The following is a 15,924-nucleotide window of genomic DNA, read 5'->3' on the forward strand; positions in this document are numbered from 1 at the left end:
CATGAGAACAGGAGAAAGCAAGCCCCCAACCTCCTCCTAGCTAGGTGATATCCACTAAACAAACCCAACCTGGTGAGGTTGAAACTGTATAAATCCAAGTCAAATAGCATCTCTGTAACCACTATGCTGGAGAAATTAATTGTTTTTGTTTTTGTTTTTTTAACGTCAACTTTCTATTGTTTTATGCTGTAAGGAATCTATCCATGAAGTCGTCAAAGTGATTTGATTAGAAGCAGCATGCATGAATACATGATCCTGTTTTGGTGTCCCTTTGGTTTACTTTGCTGTGCTAGCTGGCAGAGTACCCCTTGGGTTACCTGCTCAGCCTTTTATAGGCTTAAATCTCTAATTAAAACACCATTTAGAGTTTGTTTATTCTATTTTATGTACATATATCACTCTAGTTATGATCTTTTAGCCCGTATGATTAATGACTTCCCACTAGCTCCTTATTCAACGGATTGGCTGCTAAAATTACGATCAAGTTTTCTAAAGTGCAAGCAAAGCATCAACTGAATCAAGGAGAGTGAGATCATCACACACACCAGTTATGTCATGCCTTTGATCATTCCTATTCTTAATTCCATCAGTTTGCCCCCTTTATAATTCATTTGCCTCTTGCTTGCCCCTTTTGATCCTGATGTATTTCTCTAGTTTACTTGATTATTAGTATTTAAGATTATGTCTATAAAATCAAAGCCCTTTTATTCTCGTTAATTATCTCTCCCAGTTGATGTCTGTGTCCCTAATTATCTTCATCCATTTCCTTGTCTAGCATGAAGGAAGTTGCAGCGCTGCTCGTGCAAGAACACTTGCCTTGGTAAGTGCCCCTGGTAGATAGACCACGCAAGATGACTCCAAGAGAATCTTGTTTTGCTGTTTAACTGGCATGCTCAGTATTCCAACAATGTTCTAAGTACTTCTACCAGTTAACAACAGTACTACTGCCGCCGAGCTATAAATTGAAAGTAATGGCGGAAAGTTCAACGGCTATGTATTAAGAATTGAAATTCTCTTGGCAGTGTTGATGATCATGCTTAATTCCCAAAGAATGGAAACATCAACTGATTTATGCATTGAGCATGCCATCACACCAGCTATATGTGTTTTCATCATCTATGGATAATATATACATATCATTTTGCAGTGCAGTCTGTACCTGCTTCCACTCACTACTCATTAATTATTACGATAGCATATATATAAATTTAAGAATTCTTGACTGTTCACTTGATTAAGAATCTGTTTTTGGTATACTTTTTAAATTATGATTTTTTACTTTAATTCATAATTTAAAAGTTGACAAAAATGAGTTAAAATCATTTTAAATTAAAAACATGTTTGATAAGAATGAATCAAAACAATCGTTTTAAGTATGAAATGTAGTATAAATGAATTTTAAATTTTGATTAAGGTTATGTTTTGTATGATTTTTTAATTTTGATTTAATATAGTTTTTAATTTTTTACTCAAATTAAAGTTATAAATATTTTTTGTTAGAAATAACTTTTGACTTAAATAAAAAAATTATTACAGAAAATTAAGAATCAAGATTTTGATTTAATTAAAAAAAATTATTTTTTAATGAACTCTAACTCATATTATATCTATTCTCTAAAATGTTGCTTTGAATCACTGTATACGTACTAAGCATACATCTAATTATTTTTATTTATTTATTTGTATAATTAGTTATTCATGAACTGCCATTTTTTGAATTATGACTCAAAGATTTTCTTAAGTTATACGAAAAGGGTTTTAAATTAAGATTTAGATTTAGATTTCAATTTATTTCTATAATAAAATATATTTTATGATTTTTCTCTGAGTCAGCAAATAAATTTGTATATAATGAACATAACTTAAAAACTAATCAACCAAAAATCTCTGTTTATTTATTTATTTCTCTCAGTTAATAATGAATCAACTTTCCCTTATGTTCATCATCAGTTTACATATATACTACGTAAAAGATTGATCATTGTTTTTTGGGATGCAGCTGGTATAAAAGATTTATCATGTTAACTTGAAATCCTTGTCTAAGTACTGATCAGGAAGACCTAGCTAGCTAGCTACCTATTACCCCCTGATCGATGCTTAGCTCTCTCCCTCTTTTCCTCCTCTCAGTTAGAATATTTGGATTTGGGGGATTAATTGCTCCACCAGTGATGCCCTTTTTCTTTTCTTTTTGAGAGTATATGCTAGATATGATTATGATTATTAACAAATCAATCGCTCAACTTCGACCACCTGATCTATCTCTTCTTTTTTATTCAAGAAATGAACTCATATTATGTTGAATGCTGAGCATGTGTGCGTAGATATGATGGAGGATGATAGCGTTTGTTTGACCACCAGTATCATTGCAAAGTTTGCCTTCTCCCGTTGTAATTCCATACGACTCTGTTATACATATGAACGTTGTTGCCAGATACATAAATGGATGGGACAAAAAAGTATAAGGTAATGAAGGAAAAATTAAAACACAAAATCATGATGAAATGGTTTGCTGTTAAATGGGTTTGGGCCAAAGAAATGGACGGAAAAGGCCGTAGCTGCTGAGCATTGATGTGCTAATATCGAACCCAATTGTAGCGAAAGAAAATGAAAAAATAGCCAGGGAAGAGGAGCAGCAGCAGCAGCATTTGAGTTCAATCTTCATTTCCCATATTGTCTCTCCAATCCAATCGATGCCTTTTAAGTTCAATTAGTAACACTAATAATAGATAGTGTGAGTAGAATGGCAATATCATCAACAATGAAGAAGAAGAAGGAGAAGGAGGAATACTGGAAGCGCAAAGAGCTCGTCTTTCTGGTTCTCTATGCCATTGCTTTCTACGCTTTCATCATCCATCGATCTCTTCAACTCTCTCTCGGTACCTCTTTTCCTTTTCTTTATCATCTCCATCTCTCAAAGTCTCCTTCTTTCTCTTTTGTTGTTCTGTTCTACTGATTTTTTCTTTTTTCTTAAAAAAACAAAAACAGATCATGAATCAGAGCTTTATGCTTTACGCCCTGGATGGCTTCTGCCTCCTCGTCTCAATGTAATACTTTCCCTTTCTTTTCTGGGTTTCATTCCATTTCTTTTTTTCTTATGTCTTTCGATTACTAAAGTTTCAATCTTTAATCCCAGGATGTTAGTGATGCCCAATGGAGAAATTTCCGTGCCAATTTGCCTATTCTTTTTCTTGTCTTTGCTCTTTTCGCCCTGCTTGCTAATTCTTTAAGGGCCCTTTTTTCCTTGAAAGCTAAAGGAATGTCCTTTGTGTGGCTTCTCATTTCTTTGGCCTACCTCTCTTATCTTCACGGAGCTTGGTAATCTTCTACAACACTGCTGCTGCTGCTGCTACCTCGATTGCTTAATTGATTTGCTGATGTTTTGTTTTCCTTCTGTTTCACCAACCTTCTCCTTCTTTGCTCTTCTAGCGTTCTGTTTATCCTCTCAATTGCTTCCCTCAATTTTCTCCTCGTGAAGGTGCGTTTCCTTCCTATGACTTTTGGGTTTCTTGTTATTCATACCATGATTTACTTTGGCATTGCTCGCAAAAAAATGATGCAAATGATTATAATGTAAAAGAAAAGCTTTGTTGTTCGCGTGGTCATTATAGTAGCGATGAGTTGCTTATCTTTTTATTGTCATCAAAATGGTCGAAAACAATACCGTTGCAATAATTATACTAGCTGAAATGATTATTTTTCCTTGTATGATCATTGTTTTTCCAGTAAGTATCTAATTTGTGCTATATTTTACTAGATTTGTCTTTCCGCAGATATTTGCACAGACAAAGTATTTCTCTCCTGTACTTTGGCTTTTCAACATATTTTTTCTTCTGTGCAATCGTGTTTATGAAGGATATTCGTTCTCCATTTTTGGGTAAGTTATTTAAGGTTATATCTTAGTCATGGCCGTACACTTAGACATCATGCTACTTCCACTTATTGAATTTGACTTATATTATCATAATGTAGGCAACAATGGGCATATTTGGACAACTATCGTGGAACTTTTAGATGGCACATTTGTTTTAATTTTGGTATTTTTTTTCTCACTCGTTCATCTATTGGGATTTTACTGCTGAATACGTTCTTAGAGGCTCAGGATGCAAGTGGGAAAAACAATTATTTGGTGTAGCTGGGTGCACTTAAGAAAATTCTGTTTTTGACAGTTATTTTGCGAATGATCAGCTTTGGATATGATTACCATTGGGCACATCAGGATCCTCTTTTTGATCAGCAGGTAAACTAGGAGCATATATGTTTGGTTGCCTTCTTCTTCTTTTCTTTCTGCATATTTTGTGTGAAAGCTTGCTCTGTCTCAAATTACATCTAATCAAACTAATGAATATGTTTTGCCTAGTTTTTCTCAAGTTCATACAAAAACGTAACTGCATTTGAAATTACATTTTCAAGCATGAGAACGAAGAGAATCTTTTTTTCCTTTTCTCTTCCTTTTTATTTTGATATTTTACTTGCGGGTGATCTCAGAAGCACATTCAACGTTGCCATACTTGTAAGTCTGGAAAAACATGCTACCGGCTCTTGCAGGTTAGTCTTTTGTTTAGCATGAGCCTACCTATCTAGTATCTGTTATCTACTGTTGCTATGCTTTGAGGGATTTCTTCTTCTTCCTCTTTTCTTGCAGTTCATAATTTTGCTTTTGCTTTCTAGGAGAGAAGTGTCCAGAAGGAGAAGTTTTCCTTTAGCATATACCTCGCCTATTTGGTATATGCCCCAGTTTATATTGCAGGCCCAATTATAAGCTTCAATGCCTTCGTCTCACAGGTTTGTGAATTTCATTTATATATTGTTTTCTGCATCTATATTGTTGTTCAATTTGTATTAATGGCTGAGGTAGTTTCTACTCTAGATTCATATTAGAGAATCAGATAAGATTCCTTCTGTTGCTTGGGTTAGAAAAACTTAAAATTTTCACTTTCTCCATATTAGTATTCTAGATGTTGAAAATTTTCATCGCGTTTTAAGTGTGAACCTCTGTAAGAAATCATTCCCATCACATCCTGGATTTCCAGTTTCTTACTTATGATATAATGTTTATGCAGTTAGATACACCTCAGAATAATTATACAGTTAGGGACATGTCCTGGTATGGGCTACGTTGGTTATTCAGCTTTTCTCTAATGGAATTAATGACGCATCTATTTCGTTACAATGCTTTTGCAATCAGGTTAGAATTCAAGTATGCCCATCATGCAAGGATTTTTCAACATCCTGTCTAACTAAGAATTAATTGAAATTTTTTTTTTTTTTTGTGCTGATCAGTCATCTATGGAAAATGCTATCTCCTATGGACATATTCATCATTGGATATGGGGTAAGATGACCTTTTTATTGTTACAAATTTTCCGTATGTGCATCTTTAAATTAGATCTTTGCCAAGGGGGCTTTTTTGTACATACAAACAAAATGTAAGACATGAAAACTTTATAAAGTGGACTGGAATGCAATTGCAACCATGAACAAAAAGATATACTGAAGCTCTATGTTCTACAGTAATGTTAACAGTAAATAATGAAGCATGCAGACTGAGCTTCTAAAGATCGATCCATTCTCAGTGTATTTAGAGGCTCATTTCTTAAAAATTTAAAATAAACCAATTTGAACTCAACTATGGGCTCTGATATTTCTTTGACTTGAGCTCATACCAACTTAGGGCTCATATTATTGAAATGCACAAAAAAACTGGACATCATTTGTATAAAATATTAACATTCAACTCTTTTTTTTCTGCTTCCACAGGTCTTGAATTTCATGTGGCTAAAATTCTCCCTTATCTGGCGCTTTTTTCGATTCTGGTCACTGGTATGTTTTTTGAAGTTTTTTTTTTATTTTGGTCCTCATTTCAATTTTTGTTTTTCTTGAACTGCACCCTCAATCTAGCCCCAAATTTTTTAGTCCAGTTCGTTTATCAATTATATGTTTTATCTAATAATATTGAAGGACAAACATATATTTTAACCACTGTTATTTCAGATATGTGGCATTGAGGCCCCTGAGAATATGCCAAGGTGTATTAATAATTGCTGCAACTTGGAGAGCTTTTGGAAAAATTGGCATGCTTCATACAATAAATGGCTTGTCAGGTGAAACTTGGTTCACTTTTAGCAAACCCTGATTTCACTATCATATGCATGCTAAAGGCTTTATAAATTACATTCAGATACATGTATATTCCTCTTGGAGGATCTCAGAGAAAGCTACTCAACATATGGGTTATATTCACATTTGTTGCCATCTGGCATGATCTAGAATGGTAATCGTGGCTTCTATCATGTTTTCCCGTTTAATCACTTTCCTTTATCTATTTTGTATACTCTTTATCTGACAGCTTATTGGTCATAGGAAACTTCTTTCATGGGCATGGTTAACATGTTTATTCTTTATCCCTGAAATGGTGGTGAAATCAGCAGCGAATACATTACAGGTGATCTTTCTATGTGCTGGTTATTGATACAATACAGTAAAACAATTTGAAACTTACTTGCAGCCTAAGTGCTGGGGCATTGTTTGCAAAAAAAGGCATTATACTCCAAGCAAGGATCTCATGCTCAAGATCCTTTTGGTAACAGTTTTAAACTGTGGTTATAATCACCTGTTCAAAACACAAGATACACATGGTTGATTTCATTAACTGATTGCTCACCTTTGTTCAAGAGTCAATTGTAATTTCTGGCCAAGTTTACACACCTCTGTGAAATCAAGCCTACTTGCAATAAGCCTTGCAGCTGACTTGTGTTTCAGTAGCTGAACTTCTTGTTCTAAGAATGGTTTTTCACGTTCACAAATGGCTGATGTTCATACTGATTGATTGAGAAGTGAAGATATCTTCCTACCACTCCATACCAAAGGATAAGTAAAGCAAAATATCATCTACCATTCTAGCATGGTTGATATCAAGGGAACTACCCAAACCTCTAGAACTATGGTGACAAGATCAACTTCCAAAGGAAAGTCTTACGATGCATGCCATAGATTAGGCCTTTTATGGACAATGTGAAATGACTTGCTTGGTTGATTAAAGAAATGTGGTTAGATTGCTTTTGAACACTATTGGTATCTATTGATGGTGATTAGTACAGTGGTACATTACATAAAATATTGACTCATGATTAATTGGATGGAAGGTAGGAACATTAAGTACCACATAGACAATCAGATGAGGTGTTTGAGTTGTTATTTGAAGTTTAACTTTGTAAAATGCAATTTTTTTTAGGTGGAGAGTGCTTTTGGGGAATTTCTTTTCCGAGAAATTAGTGCAGCCGGGGGTGCCATCACCATTACATGTCTCATGGTTTGTCCTTAACTGTACCCAAGTTTCTGCAGATATGCGCAAATTTTTTACTCCAGATATTTCCTGGATTGTTCCCTTGCAATTTGAAACATTTCTTGGTTTTGCATACAATAGCGTTTGATCTGTTCATATGATGTAGGTGGCAAACCTTGTTGGGTATGTAATTGGGCCATCAGGCATTAACTGGCTGTTTTCACAATTTCTTTCAAGACAAGGTATTATAAGCTCCTCCTGCCTTCTATGCGAATTTAGAAATTTCGGTTTTTTTTTTGGGTACATCAAAGTGTCAAACCCTGGGCATTCATGAGGTTCAAAGCTTGGTTGTCAGCATTTAACCTCTTAACTGCTAGTGTACAAATTACTTTCCTGTCTATTTTCTTGACAAGCAATTTCATAATTGATGCAATGTTCAATCTTACAGGATTGCCAGTAATGGGTGGTATGTTTATAACGTTTTACGTTGGGACAAAGGTAAAGGCCATGAACTCTCTCAAGTCTTCTATATAACTTGGTAAGCGTTTAGTCTTGGAGTTAATTCTTCATCTGAAACCTGATTATTTTGCAGCTTATGTTCCACATTGATGATGCCAAGCAAAGGAAGCACTAAATTAATTGCGTACGAAGTTGTTTTACTCCGCTAAGCAAAGGAAGCACTGAATTAAGAGCCTACGGAGGTCCTTTTACTCGGTGCTGAATGCCGATTGGCAGATCACATGTACATTTAGTTGAGGGTTGAGGAATAGAACGTCGTGGCTACAGTAGGGTAAACCACCATATAAGATAATGATTGTAACCTTTTTGACTGATTGAGTCTCCAATTCTACTTGTAAGTGCTCTGATCTTGCTCCGGGATCAAATAGGAAACTTCAGTTTTCCAATTTGACGAGAATACTTCTTTTGATCAATGGCGATCCTGAGAGTTGCTTAGTTGGCAACATGCTTTCGTGATCTTGGCTTGGTTTACAGGAGCTAGATTGTTGAATATAAAGCAGCTTACGCAAGGTGGGGAAACGTGTTCTAATATACATAAACTCTCTTGTGAAACCATTTCAATTTAATAACACATGCCGAAAGCAAAGGTTTTCAGATTAAATGGTCGTAAGATCCATGAATCTGCCCAAGAAGGGGGGGGGGTAAAAATTCATAGAGATCCATAGTTACAAAACTGCCAATCATACTGGGAAAAATTTGGAATTGCATGCATCCTGCTAGAAACAAGATGTTCTCTGATGTGAAGACCAGCAACCTGATAACAAACAAGAAATGTAAAGCTGTCAGGAGACTTTCAAGGCACAGATGCGTGCCCGCGCATGCACAGCTTAATCTTGTAGATATTTCATATTGTCACCCAAACAAGACGACTTCTGTTCTATTTACTGCAGAGAGGCAAAATCTGGTTTCATGTGATGAGGGCAGTGTAAAAGCAATAGTTCATGCATGACTACTGAGAGGAGAAAATATCCATTTGGTGCTCGCTGCCTCAAAATCACCTTATCTTGATAAAAACATAGCTATATACACTGCCCTCAACACGTACCGAATGCAAGACAAAATCAACAGGAAGATTTTTCCACGTGCGTTTACCTGATTAGAATGTCAAATGCGGTCAAATCCATCTAATATGGATGTAATTATCCCAACCGACTACTTCTTTTTACCACTACCACCCTTTGATTTTTTTGCGCTAGTTTCTTTACTGGTCTTCTCGGCTTCCTGTCACAAGCATGAACAAATAACAAGCATTACTGAATGACTTGCTGCAATTATCTATACTTCACTTAATGAATCAGGGGTAAGACTTGGAGAGACCTTCTAAAAAAAAATCAATAAAACATCAGTTTCAAACACTGTAGCACCAAGTCATATCTACACTAAGCAATGAAAATTGACAAGGTGATAGAGATACAAAGAAACCAAGGCAATTAATTCTCGGGAAAAAAAACAAAGAATGAAAAAAACTGCGATTTTGTTACCAATCATTTAAAAAAAAAAAACATATATCACATCTAGCCTGTGATTTCATACATCATCTTAGCATTTATATGTCTGGAATAATTGTGAACAAATAACAAAAACTCAACAGCAGCAATTCACTTCTCTCCTAGGAGTAATTGCACGTAATGGTAGCTGACACCATGATGAACTCAGCAGGAAAAAAAAAGTGAAAGTAGATGGGCTCTAAAGGTTCACCAGGGTTTTCAGCTTCAAGCGCTGAAGCAGACACCTCTGGGTGATGTTGTGGAGTGCTTCAAAAACGAATTCAGTGTCAGCATGCTAAGACTGCCAATGGTCTTGGGCACAGAAGTACAACTACAGACTTGCAGAGAGAGCATTTTAAGCTTGATTGCTGATTTAGGAGGACGAAGAACACACTTGGTACCCTGTCACCCAGTGCATCAAGAAATTATGGTACCAATCAGGTTTAAACTGGCAATGGAATACAAGCATGGGAGAAGGGTCATTGTTTTATGGAAATCAGGTTTAAATTAGTGGTTGTTGCTACCAAAACATATGGCTGCTGCACCTACAAAAATACTTAACCGTCTACAAGGTGACAGCCCAATCATTGAAACTGGAAATTTAACCTAGAGGATCCAGGCCCGAATTCCAAGATGATGGGTGGATTTTTTGGCGGTGGAGGCCCATCCATCATCGTGCAGCCGAAGGCTACGCGGGTCTCTCCATAAACCAAAACAAACAATACAAAAACAAATTAGCTAAGATAAAGTAGCTTTCCTGGTATTGTCATTACTGGCAAGAAACGCATCCAAATTCTGATCGAGGATACAAAAGATAGCCAAGGTGGGAACTGGGAGAGCTGGAAATGGAGAAGTTAGCACCAAACCCTCCCACCCCCCAAAAAAAAAGGGCAAGCCTACGTAATGATCTAAGACAAAGAGAATGGTCTCTATATTTTATTTAGTTATTCATTTAAACCAACAATTTGTTATTAGCAACAATCATCATTTAATCAGACATATACCTTTTATTTTTCCAATGGATTTACATCTTTCATTAATAGAAATTTTTTGATGTAGTGAGTAATAGCTCTACTTGCTCTCTCTTCAACAACAACTCTTGTTTAGGCAGTTCATACCTTCAATACATAGTGTTTTGATCTAAGATTTCAATTCTTGAACATATTGTTCCATTCCCCCCTCCCAAAAAGAAAGGAAAGAACAAAAGAAGAAAAAGTCACTTGGCATACACCACCATCTTTTAGACAATCAAAATTTCTCTTTTTAAATAAAAGGAAATTATATTAAGCACTAAAGCAATTATAAAAATCAATAGCTAGTCAAAATTACAATATAGAGGAAACTACAAAAATAATAAGCATAAATACATGTACAACAAGAAATTGGAGGATGGAGTTAAAACACAACAAGATGTAAGATAATGCAAAAGAAGAGCAATCCCCCCGGGCAAGCCTATGTAATGATCTAAGATGAAGAGAATGGTCTATCTATTATATTTAGTTATTCATTTAAACCAATGATTTGTTATTAGCAACAATTACCATTTAATCTGACATACTTTTTTTATTTTTCAAATGGATTTACATCTTTCATAATAATTTTTTTGTGATGTGGTGAGTAATAGCTCTAGTTGCTCTCTCTTCAATAACTCTTGTTTAGGCGGTTCATACCTTCTATACATACTGTTTTGATCTACATACTGTTTTGATCTATGATTTTAATTCCTCCATTTTTCAGCATTAACATATTGTTCCATGTTCAAAATATAAAAGACAGATGTTTTTCCACAACTCTACCACCCAGTTAATTTTGTTCCACTGTATCCTTATTTCACGGTCTATATTACTTTGTTAGAAAAGGTAAAGGATATTGAGTGACAGAAGTACAATTCTGAAAAGCTAATAAGATAAAATGATAGAAGTCTCAACTTCAAATCCCAACATTGAACCATTAATCATTAATCTAGATCCTAAACCCTTTACTTTAAACCCTTTGCCCTCAACTTTCAATCATAAATTCTACACAATAAACCCTAGACTGTAAAACGACAAACCTCCCACTGTCAACCAAAGATCCTAAACCATCCACCCTAAACAGTCAACCACCCCTTTGTAACCAATACCTGGAACAGTAAGAGTAAACACTCAATTCTCAACCATAATTCTGAATCTTTAACCTTGACTCCTGACCATCAACCCTAGCTCTTGATCTCTCTCCAATACTAGGCTCTAAACCTCCAAACTTTACTCAATCCTAAATCTTCAAACTAAACTGCAAACCCTCAATACTTACACCTTGCCTAAATTTTTGCCCTCCCTTTTTTATATTATCCTAGCATGTGATACCGGGATAAGAATTCAGAATAGTTTCATCTTCCACTAGCCCCATCAATGATATTCAGGAACAGAAATCATGGAAGCATCCTAAAAATGAATGATATAATCAAACCTTCCGCTTAACAGGTTGAGATGTGTTGGCAACTGGCTTAAAAAATGATTCCAATCTGCAGAGAGAAAGATAGGGCAAATCAGAGGAGAAAATAACAGCGGGTCAAGTATAAATCAGTTCCCAGAGTTTCAAGTTTCAACAGAGTCGCGATTTTTATTTTTCTATAGAAAAAGGGGGTGCGGTGAAACTTTTTTCCCACTAACTTTTCAAAAAAAAATTCAACTGCCATGTTGTTATCCATCCATGATTGCGAAATGGTAAGATTATCTAAGGACTGTGCTGAAAAACTTGCCAAATTTCAATGGTTGAAATATTTTACAGGTTGGGGAATATCTGAAATCCTAAGGATTGGTTTGTTGTATCCCTATAAAAATTCAAGGCTCCATCTCCATTTGTTTGCTTAGCAGTACTTACCGGCCCTGCGCGGACTTGTTCTTGGCAGCTTTGATTTTCTCTATTGCCTGTTACAATTTAAGAAATCAATACAAATTAATAATGCATGTTTCAATATTGCAAAACATAGCATTATGAAATGCCTGCATAAAGATGTTTGTACTAATGATAGAGGCACACCTTCATCACCCTGTCACTGTTGAACCCATTTTCATTCACCAGAAAAGTAATCAAACCCTGAAACATGTCAGATGCAACCACTTCAAATATTGACATGAAGCCGTTGAAAGACAGTAGAATAAACATAAATTTTCAAAAATTAAACCAAATAATAATAATAAGAATAAAAATAAAAGAATAAAATTTCATTCACTTCTTCATCTGGGGAAGTCCACTTGACATCAAGTTGCTCTTCATCAGTAAGGACAGCTGGTTCTTTAAAAAGCTGTCGAGCCTCCTGATATGGCCAATCCTCTGGTATTTGGTACCTGGATATGAAGAGTGTGATTAATGAACAATCAGTGAAAGAACCAAAAAAAAAACAGCAAGTTATCAGACAAATGTGAAATCATTCTATATAAACTAGAAAAATTGTTGTCCTAGAAAATTATTAGCATGAAAAAAAGACCATATGTAGTGGTGCACATCATAAGTGGAAAATAAGTTTGGTTTGACAAATTATAGACCACAGCATATATTCAACATTATTCATTTGATAAGAAGAGCTGCATTTCAAATGTTTACATAGCCAAAATCAGCCAAGGAACAAGTCCAAAGAATCTGAATCAAGCCAAGCCAGTAGGCTGCCCAACACGAGTACCAACCAAGCCAAAAATACATAAGGTGATTCAAACACGTACACATGAAAAATAAGTTAAGGACTGCAAGAAACTTTCAGATTCAACTGAAAATTAACAAAACAGGCATAAAACATATAGGAAATTGATTTGTTATATCCCCTGAATTTTAAATAAAAATATTCACATGTTAAGTCTAATTGATCATTCACTACCATTTCAATACATGGAATGCAAGCAACAATGAAAGATGACGATCTTAAGAACTTAGATAATCACCTTTCTTTGTTTATGTTCTCTAGTATGCTCTCTATAGAACCGTGTTGTCGGATGAGTTTCAAGGCAGTCTGTCCTCCAATTCCTGTGTCATCAATTTCCGAGAGCATTAATTACTGAATGCACCATCACATTTTCAAGCTGAACCAATACAAGCTTAAATAGTCAAATTTTTTATTAGAAGAGTTGAGAATAAACAGTTGAACCAACAAACAAGAATCCTCAGCACCTCGAATGCTGTCACAATAATCACAACCAGAAAGGATGCATAGGTCAATGAATTGATCCATGCTAAGGTTTAGCCCCTCCAAGATCTGAAACAAACCCATTATCAGAACAGTGAATTGAACATCAAGCAACTGCAACAGTGTTCATGCTTTCACAGGACCTTTGGAATTTCAAATTCCATAACCGGGATTTTCCTTGAGCTGGGATCCATCAAATGGCGAAGAAATCTAGGGGCTCCAAAAGTAAGGGAATCCATGTCTTCAGAAGCCACAGCGTAGACCTGAAACATATGGGACATTGCATGAATCATCAAAAACCATTCCATAAGGAGAATGGGAAAACCTTAGAGAAAGGTATGATTCTACAATTTTTTCCTTACATAACTAAAGGTGTGAAGACTGCCATGGTAAAGCCACCATGGAAATCAGGGCCCATTGAGATAAATTGAGGTGAGAAATTTCAGGCAAGCAAGCAAACAGTGTCTTTAAGACAAGTTAATCCAAACAAGTGAATTGGAGATGAAATGGACACACTTCAAATGCCATTCACAATGTTATGGACATGCTAAAGAACCCAAAATAGTCAAATTATCATGGAGAAGCAAGATACTTGCCTTTCCTGATTTGCAAAGCGTAGCACACTGTGCTTCTGCTTCAGAAGGAGCCTATAGAACAAAAAATATTTCCCAAGTATCAGTCTTTTATGATGTCATTGATGATCGCAAGTTGCATAGACAAACAAAACTTTGCATTCACAAGAAGTGAAAAAAAAAAAAAGCCTTGCACTGAACAAATCCACTAGGAAAAAACTATACGGAACACAATATCACCTCAATTACAGGCACTCCCATGAGTTTTAAAAGTCTTTTGCAGTCATCATTGTGCTGCTTTGTCACCTGTAAAAACAGATGAAAAAAAGATGTCGCCATCAAAAGTTATTGTCCAACATAAGTTAAAATCTTTACAGCAAAACCGATGTTACCATGATGGGATAATGTAAAGTAATAGCAAACAAAAGAGATCAAACAAAGCAAAAAACAGACCTTGACTGTCCGTTTACTGAATTTCTCAATATCTTCCTTAACACCAGACTGAAATGAAAAAACAAGATTTTACAGAATACTTAATCTGAAAAATACATTGAGTGAGCTGAAAAGTAATGAAAAGTATAAGTGGAATATTCAAGAAAGATATGAACATTTCGGTACCTCGACAGCTGCAGCCAAATCCTCAGTAGCATCAGCACGCTTTGAGTATCTGCATTGCATGTGTGATATGAGAAGAATGATTAATGGTGAATCAAGAAAGGAAAAGGTTATGCAAGGCAACGTGAATTTGGGGCATAAGTACATATTAAAAAAAAAAAGTAAAAGAAGTACCGCTTAGCAAGCTCCTGTTTTTTCAAATCTGGAGGCTTCCCGTCAAAGACATAGCTGAAATATAGATTAACAATTTCAGTAAGGAAAACAAAACACAATAAATTCAAGAAATAAAGAAGCTACAAGTAGAGAAACAGAGAGAAGAGGAGGAGGAGGAGGTGGTGCGAGATTACAGGGGCTTGATTCCAGCCTCGAGAAGCCTAATAGTGCGACTAAACATGCCTTGCAAGTGACTACAAAATGAAACACCAAAAATCAAATATAATTAAACCCGTTTTAAATATATGTTAAAACAAACAAACAAAAGAAAGAAAGAAAGAAAGGGTGTAGGAAAGGCATCGTTAGGCTCCATCCAACCTGGTGACTTCACCAGCCTCATTAGTCAGCATTTCAGTTCCACTTCTTCCAACTACAATCTGCAATTCAATTCAATTCAATTCAATGCACAGAGACTTTACTTTGTATTTTAAATTACTCAAAAAAATAAAAATAAAAAATCTTAATTTCTTCTTATACATATTCAATTAAAAAAAAAAAACAACCCCAAACCTAAAAATAAAACAAAAGATATTGATAATTAGTTAAGAGTGAAAGAGAGACGGACAAGGAACTGGTAAATGCTCATGCTGGCATCGATAGCAATCTTACGACCGAAGTAGCTCTCGAATTTCTGCTCTTTCATAGCTTTTGGAGCATTATCCGCCAACAGCTTTGTCAAACCCTAAATTTCCATCAATTATAATTAATTCCCAAAATCAAAATAAAAAACCCTAATTCCTAATTGAAGATTTACTGAAAAAAGATTATCATTGAATTCGCTCACTCACCTTGATACCCATTCGTTAAAGTCAATAATTGATTTTAGCAATGCCGAAAGAAAAAAAGAGAGCTTTACTGTGTCTGATAACTGATATTAGAAGTAGTAGAAGTAGTAGAAGCGAGCCAAAGGCGTAGCCTTGCTTCTCTTTCCCGCCCACTCCTCAAGCTAGCTAGCACTACGAAAAATGTAAGAATACACATGGGCTTTCCCTTGGCCCACGTTCCATTTTATCTGGACACATGGGCCTTTATTTGGGCCATTCATTCCTAGCCCAAGGTAATTGTCAAAAGAATGAT

At 35.4% G+C, this 15,924-nt stretch overlaps 2 protein-coding genes across 3 annotated transcripts; one reads left to right on the forward strand and one right to left on the reverse strand.

Moving 5' to 3' along the window:
- Positions 1-2,590: 2,590 nt before the first annotated feature.
- Positions 2,591-8,257, forward strand: LOC118060862 (membrane-bound O-acyltransferase gup1). The gene is made up of 19 exons (XM_035074149.2): positions 2,591-2,876; positions 2,986-3,044; positions 3,134-3,315; positions 3,427-3,475; positions 3,771-3,874; positions 3,970-4,034; positions 4,167-4,237; positions 4,486-4,545; positions 4,669-4,782; positions 5,061-5,185; positions 5,281-5,332; positions 5,758-5,820; positions 5,992-6,101; positions 6,179-6,271; positions 6,361-6,442; positions 7,232-7,309; positions 7,449-7,524; positions 7,731-7,780; positions 7,875-8,257. The coding sequence occupies exons 1-19, from the start codon at positions 2,741-2,743 to the stop codon at positions 7,914-7,916; spliced, it is 1,611 nt and encodes a 536-aa protein (XP_034930040.1). The 5' UTR covers positions 2,591-2,740; the 3' UTR covers positions 7,917-8,257.
- Positions 8,258-8,312: 55 nt separating this feature from the next.
- On the reverse strand, positions 8,313-15,800 carry LOC118060863 (flap endonuclease 1). 2 transcript variants are annotated; one of them, XR_004689497.2, is made up of 18 exons: positions 15,636-15,798; positions 15,413-15,529; positions 15,166-15,224; positions 14,982-15,041; positions 14,809-14,862; positions 14,638-14,686; positions 14,473-14,520; positions 14,260-14,325; positions 14,044-14,094; positions 13,591-13,710; positions 13,432-13,516; positions 13,206-13,287; positions 12,503-12,617; positions 12,310-12,366; positions 12,151-12,197; positions 11,737-11,791; positions 8,894-9,022; positions 8,313-8,555 (listed from the first exon to the last, which is right to left on the reverse strand). XR_004689497.2 is itself a non-coding variant. In XM_035074150.2 (18 exons), exons 1-17 carry the CDS (start codon positions 15,645-15,647, stop codon positions 9,514-9,516), a joined length of 1,254 nt encoding a protein of 417 aa, XP_034930041.1. In that variant the 5' UTR covers positions 15,648-15,800; the 3' UTR covers positions 8,894-9,022; positions 9,500-9,513. The 2 variants fall into 2 exon arrangements, 1 of the variants encoding a protein (XP_034930041.1); XM_035074150.2 differs by lacking the exon at positions 8,313-8,555 and adding an exon at positions 9,500-9,690 and having other exon boundaries at positions 15,636-15,800.
- Between the last annotated feature and the right edge of the window lie 124 nt (positions 15,801-15,924).

Source organism: Populus alba, chromosome 13, assembly GCF_005239225.2.
Source record: "Populus alba chromosome 13, ASM523922v2, whole genome shotgun sequence".
NCBI classification, from domain to species: Eukaryota; Viridiplantae; Streptophyta; class Magnoliopsida; order Malpighiales; family Salicaceae; genus Populus; species Populus alba.